This window comes from Stigmatopora nigra, chromosome 1 (genome assembly GCF_051989575.1).
Source record: "Stigmatopora nigra isolate UIUO_SnigA chromosome 1, RoL_Snig_1.1, whole genome shotgun sequence".
In the NCBI taxonomy this organism is placed as follows: domain Eukaryota; kingdom Metazoa; phylum Chordata; class Actinopteri; order Syngnathiformes; family Syngnathidae; genus Stigmatopora; species Stigmatopora nigra.
The window spans coordinates 5,334,502-5,355,000 of NC_135508.1; the positions used below are offsets into that span (position 1 = coordinate 5,334,502).

The 20,499-nt window shown below is 37.0% G+C and overlaps 1 protein-coding gene across 3 annotated transcripts in view; it reads left to right on the forward strand.

The window, feature by feature from the left end:
- Positions 1 to 20,499, forward strand: part of casz1 (castor zinc finger 1) — a 196,594-nt gene that overhangs the window by 74,806 nt on the left and 101,289 nt on the right. For 2 of the 3 annotated variants that reach the window (XM_077739558.1, XM_077739314.1), the window contains exon 1: positions 20,097 to 20,407. The exons of the other annotated variant lie outside the window; for it this stretch is intronic. Coding sequence is in view for 1 of the 2 variants with exons in the window: in XM_077739314.1 (XP_077595440.1) it covers positions 20,359 to 20,407 (49 nt within the window). In the remaining variant the exon portion in view is untranslated. Of the gene's footprint in view, positions 1 to 20,096; positions 20,408 to 20,499 lie in introns of those variants that run through there. 3 annotated transcript variants of the gene reach the window in all.

Below are 20,499 nucleotides of genomic sequence, written 5' to 3' on the forward strand. Positions count from 1 at the left end.
CAAGAGTATAAAACCTTTTGTTGCTGATATATTAAAACAAAAACTGCCTCTGTACAATTTGACTCTTCAGAGGACACTAATGACTTGTGACTTAAAGAAACAGGGTTGCTTTTCCCCGCCCTTCTTCCTCCTTTTTCCCTGAGATGAAACCTTGTGTGTTAATGATGTTAGCTCATAGAAGCACAATGCTGATGTGGGAGTCTGTCATGAGGATGCAGAAAAAAAAAACTCTGCCCCTGGCCTCTTAGTCAAGAGGGATCGTAGTGACACCGTGGGCTGTGTTATGTCAAACTCAGAGACCCTGTCTTCATCTGGTTGGTTGGCATGATTGTGAATTTAGGCGGATGGCCAAGTTACTCTCTTTTGTGTCTTAGGGTGTCACCCAACTCAGTAGAGAGGAGACATGAATTGAAAACATTGACACTTAGCGGAAGTTCACATAAAGATACACACATTTATTATACAGTGTTCCCTCGGACATCGCGGTTAATGGGGACCGGGACCACCCGTGATAAGTGAATTTCCGCGAAGTAGGGATTTCCCTTCAAAAATGTTTAATTTGAATTTAATTCCACCCAAAAAATATTTTTTTATTTTTTTATATTTATTTTTTACCCCCCCCCTGTATACAGTTCATGTTCATGTTATAACAAAAAACACTGTAAAATATGTTGTCTCAATGTAATATTTGTATTTTTTTTCATTCCCAAAAAAATCTGCGAAGCTATGATTCCGCGGTAGCTGAACCGCAAAGTAGCGAGGGAACACTGTACATATCCGCTAAAGTGTAGGTGTTGATGGTTTGACGTACCACGCATATTTGCATGCATGAACAAGTTGCTTTAAAGTGCTGTATGACTGTCAACTGTGTATACCATCCAAACATTTCCCTAGTGTAACCACATAGAAGCAACATCGTTAGTTTAATTGGCTTCTGATAAATGTTAATGGAAGTTATAAAGACCAACTGGCTTTAATGCGGTGTTGGTGTGAACCCCCCTTCCTCCTCATGGCTCTCGTAAACGTACCATCGGCCCAGGGAACACTCTTAGAGTAGCACACAGTCGCTCTCCTGGACAGCGAGAAGAAAATTAAACTGCCAAATTTGTTTTCATTGGTTCCAGGGACGATCTCGTGGGACATTTCGGCTTTTAATTGAGCTCACTGAGCAGAAATGTATAGGTCTGCTTACCAACAGTGACGTCTCCCCTTTTCCTTCTCGTTAAGCCACAGCACATTGTTTGTTAAGTAAAGTGACGATTTACCAAGCAGTTGTGCTTACTTTGTAGTTGACAGTTCCTCGACTTGCGATCCTTTTTTTTTTAGACAAATCAATGTACCGTATTTTCACGACTATAAGGCACACTTAAAAGTCTTAAATTTTCTCCAAAATAGACAGTGCGCCTTATGATCCAGTGCACCTTATATATGGAAAAAACTGAAAACCAAAAACGAAAAACCACCACTGTCGGATATTAAAAAAACACAAACGCCTGAACTGAAACAATACTGCTAAATATGCAGATGCCATCTTAGTTTACAAAATCTTCCATCATATAGCTCCTCCCCCACTGCAAGATTTTATACCAAAAAATCCAAAACATCAACAATGGCTGGCTCTAGAGGTGACTGTTTAGTGAGTGCTCCATACCTGGAAGTAAATAGCAATTACCGTATTTTCACGACTATAAGGCGCACTTAAAAGTCTTAAATTTACTCCAAAATAGACAGTGCGCCTTATAATACAGTGCACCTTATAATACAGTGCGCCTTTTATATGGAAACATGTCATTCATTGAGTGTGCGCCTTATAATGCGGTGCACCTTATAGTCGTGAAAATACGGTAGTCTTGGCCATTATGGATTTTGTAAACTGAGATAATTTTTCTTTTTACACTTTTTTTTTAAATTCTGCTTTTCTGCATTCTGGCAAATGCTTCGTAAAAATAGTAAAGACTGAGTTACACTTTTTTTATCTTGCTTTTCTGCATTCTGGCTATACTTCGGAAAAAGAGTAAAGATTGAGTTCATTATTAAGCATCCGCTTTATTAAATATATAAAGGTTGCTGTGAAAATGTTGCTTCAAAAAATTGAAACCTGTTAAGCATAATGTCAGTCGCTCACTCAGGATTGTATTATAAAGTCAGCTTTATCATTCCCCCACTTTTGCCGTTTTTTTTGTCCTTCATTTTTTTTCAGTGTGTCAAAACAAGCAAAGGCTACATGGTTACGGCAGTCCTGTGTAAATATTTATGATGTAACATCTCCATGTGAATAGACTTTCCTCTGAATCCATCCATCATATAGTGAAAGCCCACCTCCCAGCCCTATGGAGCTTAGACAGGAGCGGCGTGTCCCCCTCTCTCAAAGTATTTGTTTTTCTATGGACTAGGCGCAACCCAGCTGTGAGGGCATTTCATGTGTCAGACCCACATTATTTTTTTCCACCAACTTCAAAGCTCATTTTGCTCCATTGTATTTTTTATCTTTTTTGACTTGGCTTCTGGACCAGAAAATCAGTAACAGAGAGATGTGATGTAGGTCAACTTCCACCAACTGAGGAAAAGTAGCATTCCTAAAGTCAAAACATTTAAATCATAGTTACCGCCTCATCTTTTGTTGTTTAAACACTTGAACTTTTTCTAACCGAAAAGCAAGTTAATTAAGTTTAAAAGCAACATGATAAAAAACAAAAAACAAATGAAACAGGTACTCAATAAGCCTTCACTATTCACTCTGTATATTTGCATGCGTTCTTTAATGATCAAATGAAGAAATTAGTGTAAAATCAGACCCAAGGTTTTTTTGGTATTTTGTTTACAAAGTTGGATTATTACCTTGGACATGAATGAATGGATAAATGGATGAATGGAACTTTCAACTTTAGGAATCCTAGCCATTTTCAACATTATACCCATTTTCTGAGGCTCACATTTGAGTGGGAATTTCACAAAAGTTGCTACAGAGTAAAATACACTTAAAGATAATTGATTTTTGTATATTCAATGTCGCAATATCTTGTCTAAATCCTTCTTAGAGAGTGAGAGAGGGAGAGAGAGAGAAAATGAAAGAGACACTTGTTGGATGGCAACGCGCTTGTAACATAACAAGTATACAAATTCAACTTAAATGACCAGTTTTGGTGATTTTGAAGGCTCCCCTTTTTCAGATGCTTGGTTTGTTTCTAAATCCATGTGAATTCCGCTGGCTTTTTCGCATTATTTCGACTCAGTCACGCTATCTCCTGCTAACTGTTTATCTTTTATCCATATTAAAAGAAGGCTCGCCATCTTGTTATGAATGGCACTGTTTGCTTTGAAATTATATGGAGGAGTTAAATATGTGCTCGGAATTTTACTCGTATCTCAAGTTAAACATTTGCTCGGAATTTTACTCGTATCTCAATTTAAATATTTGCTCGGAATTTTACTCGTATCTCAAATTAAATATTTGCTCAAAATTTTAGTCGTATCTCAAGTTAAATATTTGCTTGGAATTTTACTCTTATCTCAAGTTAAATATTTGCTCGGAATTTTACTCGTACCCCAAGTTAAATATTTGCTCGGAATTTTACTCGTATCTCAAGTTAAATATTTGCTCGGAATTTTACTCCTATCTCAAGTTAAATATTTGCTCGCGATTTTACTCGTATCTCAAGTTAAATATTTGCTCGGAATGTTACTCGTATCTCAAGTTAAATATTTGCGCGGAATTTTACTCGTATCTCAAGTTAAATATTTGCTCGGGATTTTACTCGTATCTCAAGTTAAACATTTGCTCGGAATTTTACTCCTACCTCAAGTTAAATATTTGCGCGGAATTTTACTCCTATCTCAAGTTAAATATTTGCACGGACTTTTACTCGTATCTTAAGTTAAATATTTGCGCGGAATTTTACTCGTATCTCAGGTTAAATATTTGCTCCGAATTTTACTCGTATCTCAGGTTGAATATTTGCTCGGAATTTTACTCGTATCTCAAATTCCTCGTATGTCGGGGCACTCGTATGTCAAGGCATTGCTGTGCATGAATGGTATTTAGAGCTTGAAGTAGTAAGCAGGACTCATTCATGCAACATGTTTCTTTTGAAGTTCAAGAATTAAATTAGAGTTGCTGTATTGTTATAGCCTTGGTAGTATAGTATACATGGGCAAATGTGCAGTGGATTTGTAAGGTTGTGTGTTTGCAGAAGTAGGTAAGTCTACCGCCTTACCTAAGTGGATTACAAGGTTTTAGGCTTTTCTCCTTGCACAACATATTGGCAGAAAATAAGCATTGCAGACGTTGGCTAAATATCACTGCACCATCTCTCTTTAAATTATCCTTAGCTACAGTGAATTGCTGAAATGTGAGTGAATATATCACCTTTTTGACATGCCTCAAAATATAATATGGATGACAATAACAGTTTTTCAGTCTTACTGCTTATTTGCCCGATAATATGCACTTATGACAAGGGTAGGGAATCTTTTTGATGGAAAGAGCCATAAACAATTGATATTTTTTAAATGTTAATCCTTGAGAGCCATGCTCCGAATTTAAAAGTCAACATACATGTAAATGTGTGCTTTTTTTAGGCACTTCACCACTTTTAAAGTACAAAAAAGTATCTGTATTCTTTTGACAACATTGTTACGTTGTTGCTTATCAATGAGAAAATCCATGCAAAAGAGTGTAATGAAAAAAAAATGATTTTAAGCGCTGGGGGTAGTGTCTTTGCCATTATACCAACATAACACTCCGATTCCTGTCATTTCTCACCAGCAGTTTCCATAGTTTACCTCACAGGTTAGTGGAGAGCCATATTCACCCACCAAAAGAGCCATATGTGGCTCCCAAGCCATAGGTTCCCTAGCCCTGACTTATGAGAAGACTCCTCTGCGCTTTTATATGTAATGTATACAGTGTTCCCCCGCTACTTCGCGGTTCAGCTATCGCGGACTCAAGCTTTGCGGATTTTTTGGGGAAAAAAATACAAATATTACATTGAAACAACATATTTTACAGTTTTTTTTTTGTAATAACATGAATTTCACTCTCTCTACCCGTATTTTATATGGTGTACTGTATACAGGGGGGTAACAAAATGGAATTAAATTCAAATTAAGCATTTTTGAAGGGGAATCCTTACTTCACGGAAATGCACTTATCGCGGGTGGTCCCGGTCCCCATTAACCGCGATAAGTGAGGGAACACTGTATACAACATACAATATCTAAATAACAAATGCACCTCGCCCATTCAACATGGTAATGCTCTTAGTACTCTGCCCATACAAGGCAGATGGGAGTGCTGAAATAAAACTTGACTCAGAATGGCGAAAAGTTCATAATGCATGATGAACATTCCACTCAAGATCAGATATCTGATTACCTCAAACAAAGTATTTGATCCTGTATCGCTATTCCCATATAACTGCTTGAGTTCTAAACGATACAGTTTACAGTGTAATTTCATTTTGAAAACATTTTTATTATCTTTGTAATTCATTAAGTCGCTTTCAGATGAGACATGATGAGTAAATACCCCTTTTCTGTCATTTCAAGTGCCTCTTTTCTCCCGATTTATTCTTTCAAGCTTTCAATACCTGTTCTCCCCTTCTCTTCTGTCTCTTTTTTTCCATGAGCAGGAGGGTTTTACTTTACTCCTTTGTCATCCTAATTGATTGCATTAACCTTTTGAGTATTGAATTTCCTGTGCATCACGCCGAGCACAATGTGGAATATTATCATAATCCTTCCAAGTAATGGACACAGGGCAATCAACAATGCTTTAGGAAAAGTACATCTTTGAAAGATGGAGCATCATATTATTTTCAGACGAAAGATGGGGGATTGGCCAGGAATGTTGGTCTGAAAACAAAAACTTAAATAAGGCATTTTTCCCCATTTATTGAATAAGTCAAGACATATACTCTCTTTGTTACTGGTTTTGAACCATTGGCACATGATAAAACAACAAACAAAATATTTATTCTTCAATTAATTAAAACGAATACACAAATACACAAAACATACTTAATAAATAATCCAAAAGCTTAATACAAATATATTAACTACTGTATTTCCAGAGCTCCATAAGCTATATCAGACAAAGTACAAATTTCACAGGACTTTGAGAAATTTTACCTTTCAGTAGTGCTATCTTTACATTTTATCCAGTTGAAATTGGGTTTTTTTCATTCTTATAAAAAAAAATATATATATAGGTACACAGATGTGTTGGTAAGTTATCTGTTGATTTAATTCACCATCTTATATGTTATACTAAAAATGGAAATTTGTAGTTTAAAACGGACAAGAATTGCTGATCGGCGATCCCTCATGGGACTAGCCAAAAACATAGTTCATAGTAGTAGTAGTACAGTGCAAAACAGCCAGTTATCATCATGTGGGTCGCAAGGGTGATTGAGCCTATCCCAGGCTACTCTGTGCAGTAGACAGGTCATTCTCTGAATTGGTCCCAAGCCAATCGTAAGACAACTAGACAGACAACCATTGATGCTCACAGTAATAGGGGCAATTTAGAGTGTTCACCCTGCCTACTATGTATGTTTTTGGGATGTGGAAGGAAACTCTATTCATTTTTCTTGTTATTCATAGATTCATTTATCCTTTACTATGTGTTTACAGTGCCTTTGTAGAAGACATAGCCATAGAAATAGTTTTTGCCAGTTTTTATCCCACTAAAGGAAACCCTCACTATACTATCTACAGTGTAATGCAGAAGCACATATGGTGCCATTGATTCCATAAACTAAAAATGCATGTTGGTAATTTGCACAGACTATGTAAACACTGGCCTTTAATGCATTAAAGTAATTGATTGTTGAAAAACTGACAAAAACCATTATTGTTTCCTTGGCAACGGCCAGTATTATCTGAGTTGTTTTGATGAATAGAGGCAAGATACCCTGTAATTCATATCAGCTCTATTATTTTTTCACTGCAAAGAAGGACAAAAATCAATTGCTACAAGCTCTTATGCATGGATAGACGCTAGTATTGATCGCTACGATGTTCATAGGGATAGTGCCTTTGAGTTTGATTTAAGACAGGTCACTCAAAGCTATTCAGTGGGGCTCTTAGCGTGTATGAAAATGTTGATTGTCAAGGAGAATGGAGTCCGATTTTGTATGTTATGGCTAATTTCCTCAAATTTGGGGATCAAAATAGAATCCACTGATTGGCAAAGGTCAAAAAGCAAGACCAAATGTCAGTCAAAAGCATAAAGCTTTATCCTTTGTCTTCCAGTAAGCGTCACTTCTATTACACTGGGAACCACTATAACGTCAACACATAGAAAACAAGGCCCCAAAGTTTAATTCGAAGATCATGGAGAATCGCGGTATTAACATTGGTCTGTATTTTGAAAATGCAAAATTGATGGAGTTCACACAAAAAAATGTCCGAAAAAAATTTGGAGGGTAGATTTAGTTTTCATTGACTTGCAGTGATTGGCTGATAAAGTAAAACAGCCTGTGAACAAATAGTGTGTGTGGGAAAACCAATGTTGTGTAACACTTTAGTCCACAAAAAAATAAAACAAAGAACGATAATCCCAAAACACATAGTAAAGTATATATAGAGTTATTTTGATTAGTGGTGCAATATAGACTATATCCAACCACACCTTGTGAAATTTGTATTTCTTTATAATTTAACTTAGTGTTCCCTCGGTTATCGCGGTTAATGGGGACCGGGACCACCCGCGATAAGTGAATTTCCGCGAAGTAGGGATGCCCCTTCAAAAATTTAACCCCCCCCCCTGTATACCGTACACCATATAGAATACAGGTAGAGAGGGTGAAATTCATGTTATAACAAAAAAAACTGTAAAATATGTTGTTTCAATGTAATATTTGTATTTTTTATTTACTTTCCCCCCCCCAAAAAACGCGAAGCTCTGAATCCGCGGTGGCTGAACCACAAAGTAGCGAGGGAACACTGTACTGTATATTTATTTGAGAATATTGTCACCATCCGCTGAAACAAGACATGGCGCTAGCGCAAAATACTACTTCTGTTAGAAATATAACAAAATAGCCAAATCCAATATCTAAAAGCTTTTGGGTTTAATCCTTAACAGTTTGCCCATAATTTGTAGACCATATACTTGTTATGTTAATTAAAAGTGGTGAAAAAGTTGACTTAAAATATACAGGTGTTAAAATTAAAACAATGTTGCACATTCTTGACTTTAGTTAGTAATCTATCACTTAGTTTATTTTCCTGCCTCGCCTTATTCAGCACCAGAAACAGCCCCAATCTTAATTGAACTAATCTGGTTAGCGCTGGCTATTTTCCACAGTTACATTAAATCCTCCCCCACACCACCTATCTCCATTCACCTCCCTCATGCACTGCCCCTCACCCCCCACACCCCCATCTGCCCTGACCTACATGGTAGTCACATGGCCCCAACTCCCTGGCTTGTCATTTTATGGAAAATCTGCAGGAGATAAAGCCACAGGGTTTAAAGTGTTATCCCCGCCTGTCCTTTGAGAAGGGCTAAAGACTGAATGAGGTGTTATTGCATCAATGCTGTTGGACACTTGCAGGCGACAGAGAGGATATCTTCCTCCCTTTCTCCCTTACCGCCTCCCCCCCTCTTCAGTTTTATTGGATTTATTACAGTGTCACAACTGTGACTTTGGGGGATTTCTCTTTCTCTTTGCATGCCTGCTTAGGTTATTTACTTAACTTGTCCAGAAAATGGACTGTGAGCTACAGCTTACTGCCAAGTCTAGCCAGGGACTAGTGCCTCAATTCAAGTTAAGATGTACTAGACAGACACCTATACGATGCTTGCTCAAATCGCTTCACTGGTGCTCAGGGCTTTAGTTTTACACTGTGACCGAGTCCCCTTCACATTGTTTTCTGGCTCTATGTTTTCTGTTGCCCTTGCACTTCAGCCAATTACTGCAAAACAGCTTAAGCCATTTTATCTCTTCCTATTTTTCTCTCCTCTCCTACACGTTTCTTTCTTTTCTTTTTCCTGGTATACTATGTTTGGAGAGATTTGTATTTTAGAGCTGAAAGAAACCATTCTTAATTTCTTGTCAGGTCATTTATTAAATTTTAATTAGACTAGTTATGTCTTTAAAGTGTTTATGAACCTTTCCTCCCTCAAAATGGTAATCATTTTTGTCATTTTGTACAAATGTGTTAAAGTTTTCAGGGATGTGATATACCCGAATAGATTTCAAATCCTGCTAAAATTATCCGTCCATCTTTTGCTTCTCCGTGGCCTGGCAATATCAGCAGGAAAGCTGAAACTTCCCTTTCCCTATCCATTTTGTCCAGCCTTTTCAGAGGGATGCCAATGCATTCCCACTGTACAGGCATCGAGCTAGGGGTCAATGAGTATGCCCACACCTGCTTGTTGCCTAAGGTGTGCATAGAAGTGAGCCCGACTACATCTAATTGGAATTTTCGGACCTCATGTACTAGCTTAGGCTCCTTCCCAACCAGAGAGGTGAGATTCCACATCCCAAAAGTCAGCTTCTCCAGACAGGGATCAAACTGTCAAGGCCTCTTTCTTTGGCTTCCACCTAACTGCTTGCGCATCCAGCCGCCTAGGGCCCTCCCAAAGGTGTTTAGTCAATAACGCATCCAGCTTACTAGGGCCTTCCCAAAGGTGTTTCATCAATAGAAAGATGAACTCTCGTTTATTCTTCAGGTTATGCCCAGTTGGGCCCCATGGACACAGTGCTGACCACCAGTGTTCGGCCTCGAGGCCTGGTTTCAGAGATACCAGTGCTCAGGCAAGGGAAAACTAAGTTCATAGTTGGGACTTTGCATTGGTGTCATATTTAGTCTGGGCCCACACCTAGGAGGGGATTGCGGTGATGGGTCATTTGCCGTGGAGTCAGTGTGGAGGGTACCGGGTAGGAAGCAAGGTTGTGGTCCTTGGTTCGAGATCCGTGGTCGTAGTCCGTGATCCGTTATCCGTGGTAGGGAGGCAGAGCGTGGTTGGAAATCCTGGGGCCAACAAGATGTCGTATATCAAACAGATAGGCAAGGGAAAACGTGACAAGGTGACTAACCATAAACTGTTGTGATGATCTAGCAGCATGGTCAAGTTCCTGGTGGCTTTACACACTCCTTGCTGGCTAATGACTCGCACCAGGCATCACTCGAGTCATTAGGGCCTGGACCTGTGATTGGGTGAAAGGCCCAACCAGCCCCCAGTCTAGTCTGGGGCCTGACAAAGGGTAATCCTGCCAGGTACACCGAACAACAACTTATTTCTTAAGATCATTGATACTTTACAAACCCCCCATCACGATAAGGTGATGTCTCACTGCAGTTGTAGCAGGATGGAGGCTTGTAGTTATTTTTTAATTAATTGTATTTGTACTTTTTGCCCATTTATTTAATTTTGATGTAACCCATTTTCTCTTGGAGAGGAGGCAAAGATACATTTTTTTGCCATTATTCCGCTACACAGCATTAATGCTTGACATGGTTAATGTGTTGCCAATAATAACGTCAAATGGTGACTGTAAGTGGAACTACAGTTGGGGGCTTCCTCTTAGCTCCTGCTGGAACTATCGACTGCTGCTAACACAAACTCCCCACCTCTGCTTTGTCACGATAACCCAGTTCCCTGATGTAGTTCTTGTTTCGCAGGCCTTTGCTTGGCCTAGCAAGGAGGTTATGCCTGCTAAGCATTTGCACAAGCCTGGTTCTAGTAAAGAACAACCACAAATTCTGTAAAAAGGGGCCCTGTTTGACCTTGTAATTGTATTAAAGATTGTATAATACCATATACTTGGTATTGCTCTTGTTTAGGGGAAAAATACAACCTCACTAACAATGTCAAAAGAATTGTAGAGCCACAAAGTATTTTAGGAATGCCTAGCCCAGTGGTCTCAAACCGGTCCTCAAAGTGCCACAGTGGGTGCAGGTTTTCATTCCAACTCAACAAGGATAACTTTTGCAAGTGCAATCAGTTAATTAGAGTCAGGTGCTTCTTATTTTAAAGACACCTGATTGGTTAAAATGTCGGCACTGGATCGGTTGGAACAAAAACCAGGACCCACTGCGGCCCTATGTGGAACCGGTTTGAGACCACTGGCCTAGCCAATCACAGGGCTTGAGGAGACAAACAACCATTCACACTCAAACACATACCTCGGGGCAATTTAGTGTTAAAACAGTGTACCATACATGTTTTTGGAATCTGCGGGAAAATCGGAGTACCCCCAGCAAACCTACACAGGCCCAGGGAGGAATACAAACTCCACACAGGTGGACTAACATGAATTCAAACCCAGAACCCCAGAACTGTGAGGCCAATGCGCTAACCACTAAGATGTCAGGTCACCTAACACTGGCAATATCCTTTTAAAATATGACCATTCAATACATGCAAAGGACCAGTTTTGACTGATGTTTTAACCAGTTGAGCTTTACATAAGATTCTTTTAGAAGTTTTCCTGTTTTATATAAAACTACAAAATGCACACTGAGAGCTCTACCTACAAGTGAAAATGCGTTGGTGACAAAAGAAATGCAAATATTGCAATAGAATAGTAGAATTAGGATACTGAAAGATTCATGCCTCATTTTTATTTATAAATTGTTTTCTTTTCCTTAATATTGTAGTGTAGTCGCAACTTAATATTTGATGAATATAGCCTCAGACATAAGGAGGTAAAATCTGCAAAGGAAACATAAAGCAAAGAGAAACCAGAGAGAAATGCATTTTGCTAAGTTTGCGCTTTGGAATAAACTGAACTCTCTTTTTGCAAGTGGCTTCTTAATTAAATTAGAGGATAGTTCTCTATCTGCAGGTTGTGCTGAGCCCTAGTGAGGCGAGAGCGTGCCTTCCCCGTATGTGCCGTACTGGCCGCTGGGTAGTCTCCGTACACAGAACACCATCTGCATTTTGCTGTTAACGCTCCTTCACATTCGAGGGAGGATTAAGAGACAATCCCCAGGTTTTTTTTTTCAACCAGTTGACAAATATCAGATTTGTCTCTTAAAAAATTAGCTCCATCTATATCTCCCACCATATGACACACAAAAAAAAGATTATCTTTAATACCCAGCCAGCTTGAGTGTGGAAAAAGCAGATTAAAATTTCAGTTTGGTCATAATTATCCAGACACTTATAGAACGAGACGATACAGCAGACAGACCACATCACAAAGTCCTTCCTCCATCCATACACATACAAATTCATATAAAATCTTCTGTGCACACACTCAGCTCAATTCTTCCAGGGAACAAGTTGCCTGCCTTAAACCAATTAGACATTATACTTAAATAATTCTGGATTTTTCTGTCAGTCTTTAAACAACACAGTGAACTACCAAAGGGGGATAAAGTGAGTAAAATCAGCAGGTGCCTTTTTCATATGAATCTTTTTACTCTTCATAAGGTGTTGGGCTTTTATTATGAGAAGGCGACGGATGGAGAGCAGGGGGTGGCTGCGAACTGGAACTAGCTATTGGCCGGGGACCCCAATGTAGCCAGTAGACGTGTCAGTGTCCTTACCCCATTTAGGCCTACTCAAAATCATCCTTGGCCTAAGTTAGAACTAAAGAAAATCTAAGTATAAGTATAGTGTTTCTATATATATATATATATATATATATATATATATATATATATATATATATATATATATATATATATATATATATATATATATATATATATATATATATATATATATATATATATATATATATATATATATATATATATATATATATATATATATATATATATATATATATATATATATATATATATATATATATATATATATATATATATATATATATATATAATGTGTGTATTTATAAATAAATAAATATTTTTTTCTTTTTCTGTATCTGCATTCCCCCCTTCCTGCTACTGTCACAATGAAATTTCCATAATATGGGATGGATAAAGTTATCCAATATATATATATATATATATATATATATATATATATATATATATATATATATATATATATATATATATATATATATATATATATATATATATATATATATATATATATATATATATATATATATATATATATATATATATATATATATATATATATATATATATATATATATATATATATATATATATATATTATACTATAGAAGAATATAGAAAAATAGCAGAACTACAGCTCAAACTAACATCCAGCAAATGTAAAAAAAAAAAAAATTAAACATGAGAATGTTTAAGTTGGAAATGAATGGATCTGGACACCAAAGTAAATTCCCGTTTATACCTCAGATAAGTAACTTAATTCTTCTTCATGATCATAAAAATAATCAAGACCTGAAGGCCCCGGGCCCTACTTGGTGTCCTGGATGCAGACAAGACCACTGCCCCACCCAGAGGTTGCTTTATGAACGCAGGAGCTCTATAAATGAAATTAGGTGTCAATTAGTCAATTACAGTATAATAACTCTGAGGGCAGACATTTAGAGACAGAGAGAATCTCAGCTAAGTTCATTTCCTGCGGCCCAAGAGCCTAGCGCTTGGCACACGTCACTCTCCACCCAGACTCGCTGAATAAGGGCCCCAGTGCTCTCCCTAATGTTATTTTCCCCTAGATATCTTCTTTGATCAACAATTTCCTTTCATGGGATTGTTTTCCACATACAAGGGGGGGATGTACTATTTCTCTACCCAATTTGGCCAGAGAGAATTTTATAATTTAGTAATTAAAATCTTTGTTAGGCTTTAGAAATGACAACTAATTGAATTTAATGGGGAGATGAATTTCATTTTTATTTGATTAGTGGGACCCCTGGCATAGGTATTTATGGGGAAAAAAACTTAACAAAAATATGCTGTGTGGGCTAAGATGGCATAATCGAATTACATCTAATCGCATTTCACTGTCCTGAATTTCACTCTAATTTCACTATAATTTTCCATTAGATAGCTGGTTTACAAATATTTGCTCATCTGCAATGGTCAAGGCTATCTGTCTAAAATGATTACTGAGCAAGCCTTCAGAAATATGTCCCCTTTCTCCCCCCCTCCCTTTTAAAAACCAGATTGCGAGGGATCAAAATTAGGAAGATTGCATTATGGATGTCTGCATCCGGGAGAGCATTGGGGGAGATATGATGATTACGGCCGGGGGATGAAAGCTGTGTCAAGAAAAATATATTACACTAAAACATAAGCTTATTCTATCTACAAAATCTCTGCTCTCAGCACACTGCCGCCAAGTAACATACTATATCATAATTCATGCGGTAGTATAAACAATGTGCAAATAGAAAGCCATTGCAGCATGTTATAATATGTGCCAAACAAACTCTGTGTTAATTGCTTTCAAGTGTGAAACCATCATGAGATTCTGCTCATTTTTTCCATAGAATGTCTTAGTCAACATATAAGTTGCAATTATACAAATCAAATTACCGTATTTTGACGACTATAAAGTGCACTTAAAAGTCTTAAATTTTCTCCAAAATAGACAGTGCGTCTTATAATCCAGTGCGCCTTATATATGGAAAAAAACAGAAAACCAAAAACGAAAAACCACTATTGTTAAATATGCAGATGCCATCTTAGTTTACAAAATCTTCCATCATATAGCTCCTCCCCCACTGCAAGATTTTGTACAAAAAAATCCAAATCATCAACAATGGCTGGCTCTAGAGGTGACTGTGTAGTGAGTGCTTCATACCTGGATGTCAATAGCAATTACCGTATTTTCAAGACTATAAGGCGCACTTAAAAGTCTTAAATTTTCTCCAGAATAGACAGTGTACCTTATAATACAGTGCACCTTAAAATACAGTGCGCCTTATATATGGATAAAATGTCATTCATTGAGGGTGCGCCTTATAATGCGGTGCTCCTTATAGTCGTGAAAATACGGCAGATAGTGGTTATTCGTTGTCAGGAGTGATGCAAATGACCATCTACAATAAATTCTTCTACTTTGCTATCATTATCATCGTCTTAATCATCATCATCACCATCATCAAGCTGCCTTTAAGTTTAATATTCAGCTCATTCCTTCTCTAAAGATAAATTTATAATGCAAAATAAACAGACGTGAGGGGGAATAATACCCGGCATCACAGACAACCTCAAATAACACAAGGTTGAACTCTTATTGAATCGCATCTTAGAAGCTACTCCTCCAGAATTAAGTTTTTCCACTATCAATTTCCTTTCCAATTTAACAGCAACATGTCAGTGAATATCAAGAATAAACTTTTCCATTGCCCGCTAAAAAAATACAGTCTTAATTTGTTTGTTGAGACAACAGAAGAGCTTCACGCTGTCCACCACCCCAATCAAGGAACCCTCCCACTAAACCAACTTGTCCTTTCACTGTGCTCTACCCAAAAATTATAGCCAATTCCTCCCCTCCCTTCCATTGGGCTCACTTACTCTTTGGCCCGAGATGCCAGAGACAGCAAGAGGGGTTCGAAAAACAAAATCGGACTCCCAGGAAAGGTCAGATTTCTCACTCTACATGTCTCTGGGCTTTGGACACAAAAGCCAGTGAATTCACATCTTTCAACTGGATCATAGCCTTTGTCCCGGCTAAAGGAGGCTGGTGAGTGTCCCTGCACCAGACCAGCCCCTCCTGGAGAGCCCTGTCAGGGGCAGCCAAACGTCTGGCCCTCATCCCTTTGAGTGATGCACCCCTACCATGTCACATGCACGGTAGCATGCACACACATTCACATACTTACACACTCCACCTTGCCCTCAATATTCTCCTGCACGAAGCATACAATACATCGGGGCCACATCAAACGAAAAGCCCCCACAGCTCCTTTTGAAAAGTAATCATTAAGCCCCCAAAGATGGCAGCCAGAGGGCTGTGCTATATCCACCCACCCCGCTGAGGAGGTTGCCAGTTGAATACAATGTGTCCTTCCGCTCGAATGATACTGTAAATACAGTGTCTATGATAGATACTCAGCTTTTAATGTGTGCCTCTACATGCAAAACATATTCTTAATACAAAATCCACCACATATAGGTCTATAATACATTGACCCCGCCTATTTACGGTTCAGTATTTTAGTTTTTCTTCATTGAAGGATTTTTATATGGGACGAGACACTTTTGACCATTTCATATAAATGATTCGGGATCAATTTTGCATCGCGAGGCTTGTTTGTTTTATAGTTATTGCAAGGTTTTCATGGGTTGCGCCCCGGATATGCTTAGACGCTGTCTATGCCGGAGTTAGAAGTCGTCAACAACATACGAAAACCCTCCAATGTGTATGTGACTAACCCAGCGGTGGGCCAACTTTTCGGCCCGGGGGCCACATTGACAATAAAAATTTGACGGACGGGCCGGGTCAGCACAAGATGTGCTAACATATAAAAAAGTGCATCCGTTAACAGTACATATGAAACATAAACAGAAAAAAAGGTCTAAAGTATTAACATACTCATCACTTATCATTAAAGTAAAAAGTAGAAAGTACAAAGTCAAGTAAAAAGGAATGTATTAAGAAATATCAAAATGTCATTTAAAAAAAGATAGAAGGGCTATAAAACAAGAAAAACAAATAAGAGTGGACAGAGATACTGCCACTGGCTTCCGCGTGACGGCGCCATCTTGGGGGCAAAAACAAAAATACATTATTTGGACAACGTCGGCGGGCCGGATTAAAAAGCCTAACGGGCCATATGTGGCCCGCGGGCCGTAGTTTGCCCAAGCTGGACTAACCTATGCTGAAGAGAAATACAGTTTACGCTTGAAAATCCTTTTTTCGTAAGAGTCTGTTCACTCACGTAAAGTACCAATAGCTATGAATAGATCAGAAGTGTATCTAAGTGTTATGGTTCATAACCTATAGTGTATCGAGTGTTGGCATAATAATAAAGCATTATGAGTAGTTTTAAGGATGTTGAATACCTTTCAATTTTGACGTATGACAATCGTAAGCCATTATAAGCAGGTTTAAGGGCGTTGTACTTATCTGCGTTTTTGGCATGCAAGGTCCCTAACTTTACATTTGTAGTCTTGGGGACATGTCTTTATTGTTTTTCATTACTTATGATGATAATGATCACACTCTTAATATATATATATATATATATATATATATATATATATATATATATATATATATATATATATATATATATATATATACATATATATATATATATATATATATATATATATATATATATATATATATATATATATATATATATATATATATATATATATATATATATATATATATATATATATATATATATATATATATATATATATATATATATATATATATATATATATATATATATATATATATATATATATATATATATATATATATATATATATATATATATATATATATATATATATATATATATATATATATATATATATATATATATATATATATATATATATATATATATATATATATATATATATATATATATATATATATATTGAGTAAAATGTGTCTATATATACATACATACATATACACACAGATACATATACATATACACATACACATGCGTATACACATACATATACATATACACATACACATACACGTAGACATACATATACACATACATATACACATACATATGCACATACATATGCACATACGTATACATATACACATACATATACACACATACACATTAAAGTGGTAAATATAAATCGTTGCATTTTCTTTGGGAAATTGTATATATATTGTTGCATACATGTTGCACGAAATTCAACTTAAGTAAATACTTGCACAAACACTACTATTCATATGTATATTTCAGCATAAATTTGTTAATGTTGTCGTTTATTCTGTTGAATATCAACAGAAAATGAAAATTGCAAATCAATGCATTGTTTGAACTTGTATTGCCAAGCTCCCAACTTTGGTTTGCACATTTATAAATTGAATGAAATTAAAATAGTTATTATTGGTAAATAAATGATAGCTTTACAGTTTTTTTCTCTCTCAAAGAGAGACTGTTTTCCCTTTATGATCTTAGATGAGTCATCAACTTTCAGAAATGAACCAAAACCTGTTTTATGTACAAACTTTTTTTTTGCTGACAGCATTCAGCTGTAGCCAGCACGGTGTATCATTGCGTGTCGGTTCACAGTCATAAATTTGTTCATTTCCTCTTTTTTTCTTCTCTCCAGTAAATGGTAGTTAGGCACCACCTTTATCCAAACTTGTGAGGTTTTGTAGACTACTACTACATTCTTTGTACCAAATCATGTTGACACTACTAGGGTATTATGTCCAAATGCTCTAGAGACGCTTTGCATGCCACTGTGGGAGGGGAAAAAACTGCCAGGCAAATACAAGGTTTGACTTATAAAGTATTCATTGTCACCTGGTAACGGCTAGCCTTTATCATTTCACCTGAAATTGCAATGAAAACTGATAGCTTATCAGAAGGAGCCACGGAAAAAGATTGAGTGTTATATGACGTGGGAACTGTATTTGTGTGAGAGATGGAGCTTATTTTCTGTAAACTAAAAAGTCATAAACATGTTTTATTTTTCCTCTTTTTATGTACACTTGGTGTACTTTAAGTGGCACAGTGTATTTTGAACCATTTAAAGCAGCAACAAGTAATAAATGTGTTGCTTTTATTCTTTTGCTTCAGAGATCATTCTATATATGTCAGTTATGTTAAAAATATATACTTTGAAAGGGCTTATTTCTAAAGATGTTTGGATTTCTCTTTGGAAAAAGTAAGAAACATATTCGCTAAAATACTGAATACCGAAATAGCACCAATGATTTATGCTGTGAGGTCCAATAATATTGACATAAATCGTAAACATGTATTGTCTGATTAGACCAGCATTGGGCAAACTACGGCCCGCGGGCCACATACGGTCCGTTAGTCTTTTTAATCTGGCCCGCCAACGTTGTCCAAATAATGTTTTTTTTTCTTCCCCAAGATGGCGCCGTTATGCGGAAACTAGTGGCGGTAGCTCTGTCCACTCTTATTTGTTTTTCGTGTTTTACAGCCTGTCTATCTTTTTTCAAATTACATTGTAATATTTCTTAATACATTCCTTTTTACTTTACTTTGTACTTTATACTTTTTACTTTAATGATGAGTGATGAGTATGTCAATACTTCAGTCCTCTTCTTCTATTTATGTTTTATATGTACTGTTAACGGATGCACTTTTTTATATGTATCGTATTTTGTTCTGACCCCGCCCATCTGTCAAATTTTTAAAGTCAATATGACCCCCGGGCCAAAAAGTTTGCCCACCCCTGGTCTAGAAAGATGGGAAATTCCCATGTAAATTGACACATTCATTAACAATAGATTTTTAGAATAGAATAGAATTTTCACGACTATAAGGCGCACCGCATTTAAAGGCGCACCCTCAGAATGACGCGTTTTAATTTTTTTTCTCCATATATCAAGCACACTGGATTATAAGGCGCCCTGTCTATTTTGGAGAAAATTATTTTAAGTGTGCCTTATCGTCGTGAAAATACAGTACCATCCCATAGTTAGGACTTATCTTTTTATACTACAATTGTGCCTCAAATTTGGTGCCCACCAAAAGCTTGTTCTTCCCAAATGCCTTTTCTGACATTTCTGACATCCGTCAAATTTTTAAACTCAATATGGCCCCCGTGCCAAAAACTTTGCCCACCCCTGGATTAGACCTTCCAAAATAATAATTATTACAATTAATCGACTCAAAAAAGACATTATTTGATTTCATGACCATCAAGACTTATTTTAACTTATACTACAAATTCATTTGTATGATAAAGTTACCTCATTTACATAAAATAATTTTCTCCGTGAAAAAAATTAGGAAAAGGGCTTCTCTTAATTTTAATAGAGGCAGAACAGGCTCCTCCCCGAGAGAGTTGAAAGGCTAGAAGAGCACAAAGATGGAAAAGGCCAGCCCACTAAGGGAGGGAGTTAAAAAAAAAAGAGCGCAGGGGCTCCTCTGCCATAATTTCCTATCAGCCTATTGAGACGACATCACCAGCAGCTTGGTCTGTGCGTGTGTGCATGGAAGCAAAGCAGAGGGAGAGAGAGAGAGAGAGAGAGAGAGAGAGAGGCAGACGCACCAGAAAAAGAGAGAAAGAGAGAGAGAAGAGGGAAGGGGGAGGCTCCATATTCACTCACCTTCCTCCCCTCTCACAGGAAGGAGGGGCCAGAGTCAAAGCTGCCAATCAAATCTGCTTGTGGCAGCCGGCATTATCTCAGCAACAAACTATTGACAGATTACATGTCAAGGAGTTTAGTGCATGATTGAAGGAAGCCCCTTATTTTTTTTTTTTTTGTTGTAGTCACTTTTTTCTCGCTTTATCGTCCCCTCCGCTGTGCAACATTTGAATGACTTTCCGGCAGAGTTGAGTAGTATTATGAAAGTTACATGTCTGAGAGGATTTAACTTCGACTTCCCTGAATATGGTGAGTACTTTTTTTCCTGACTTTTGCTTCTTATTTCTTTTTTTTTTCCATTTTTTCCAGTTTTTTTTCGTTATATGCAGACATGCAGACAT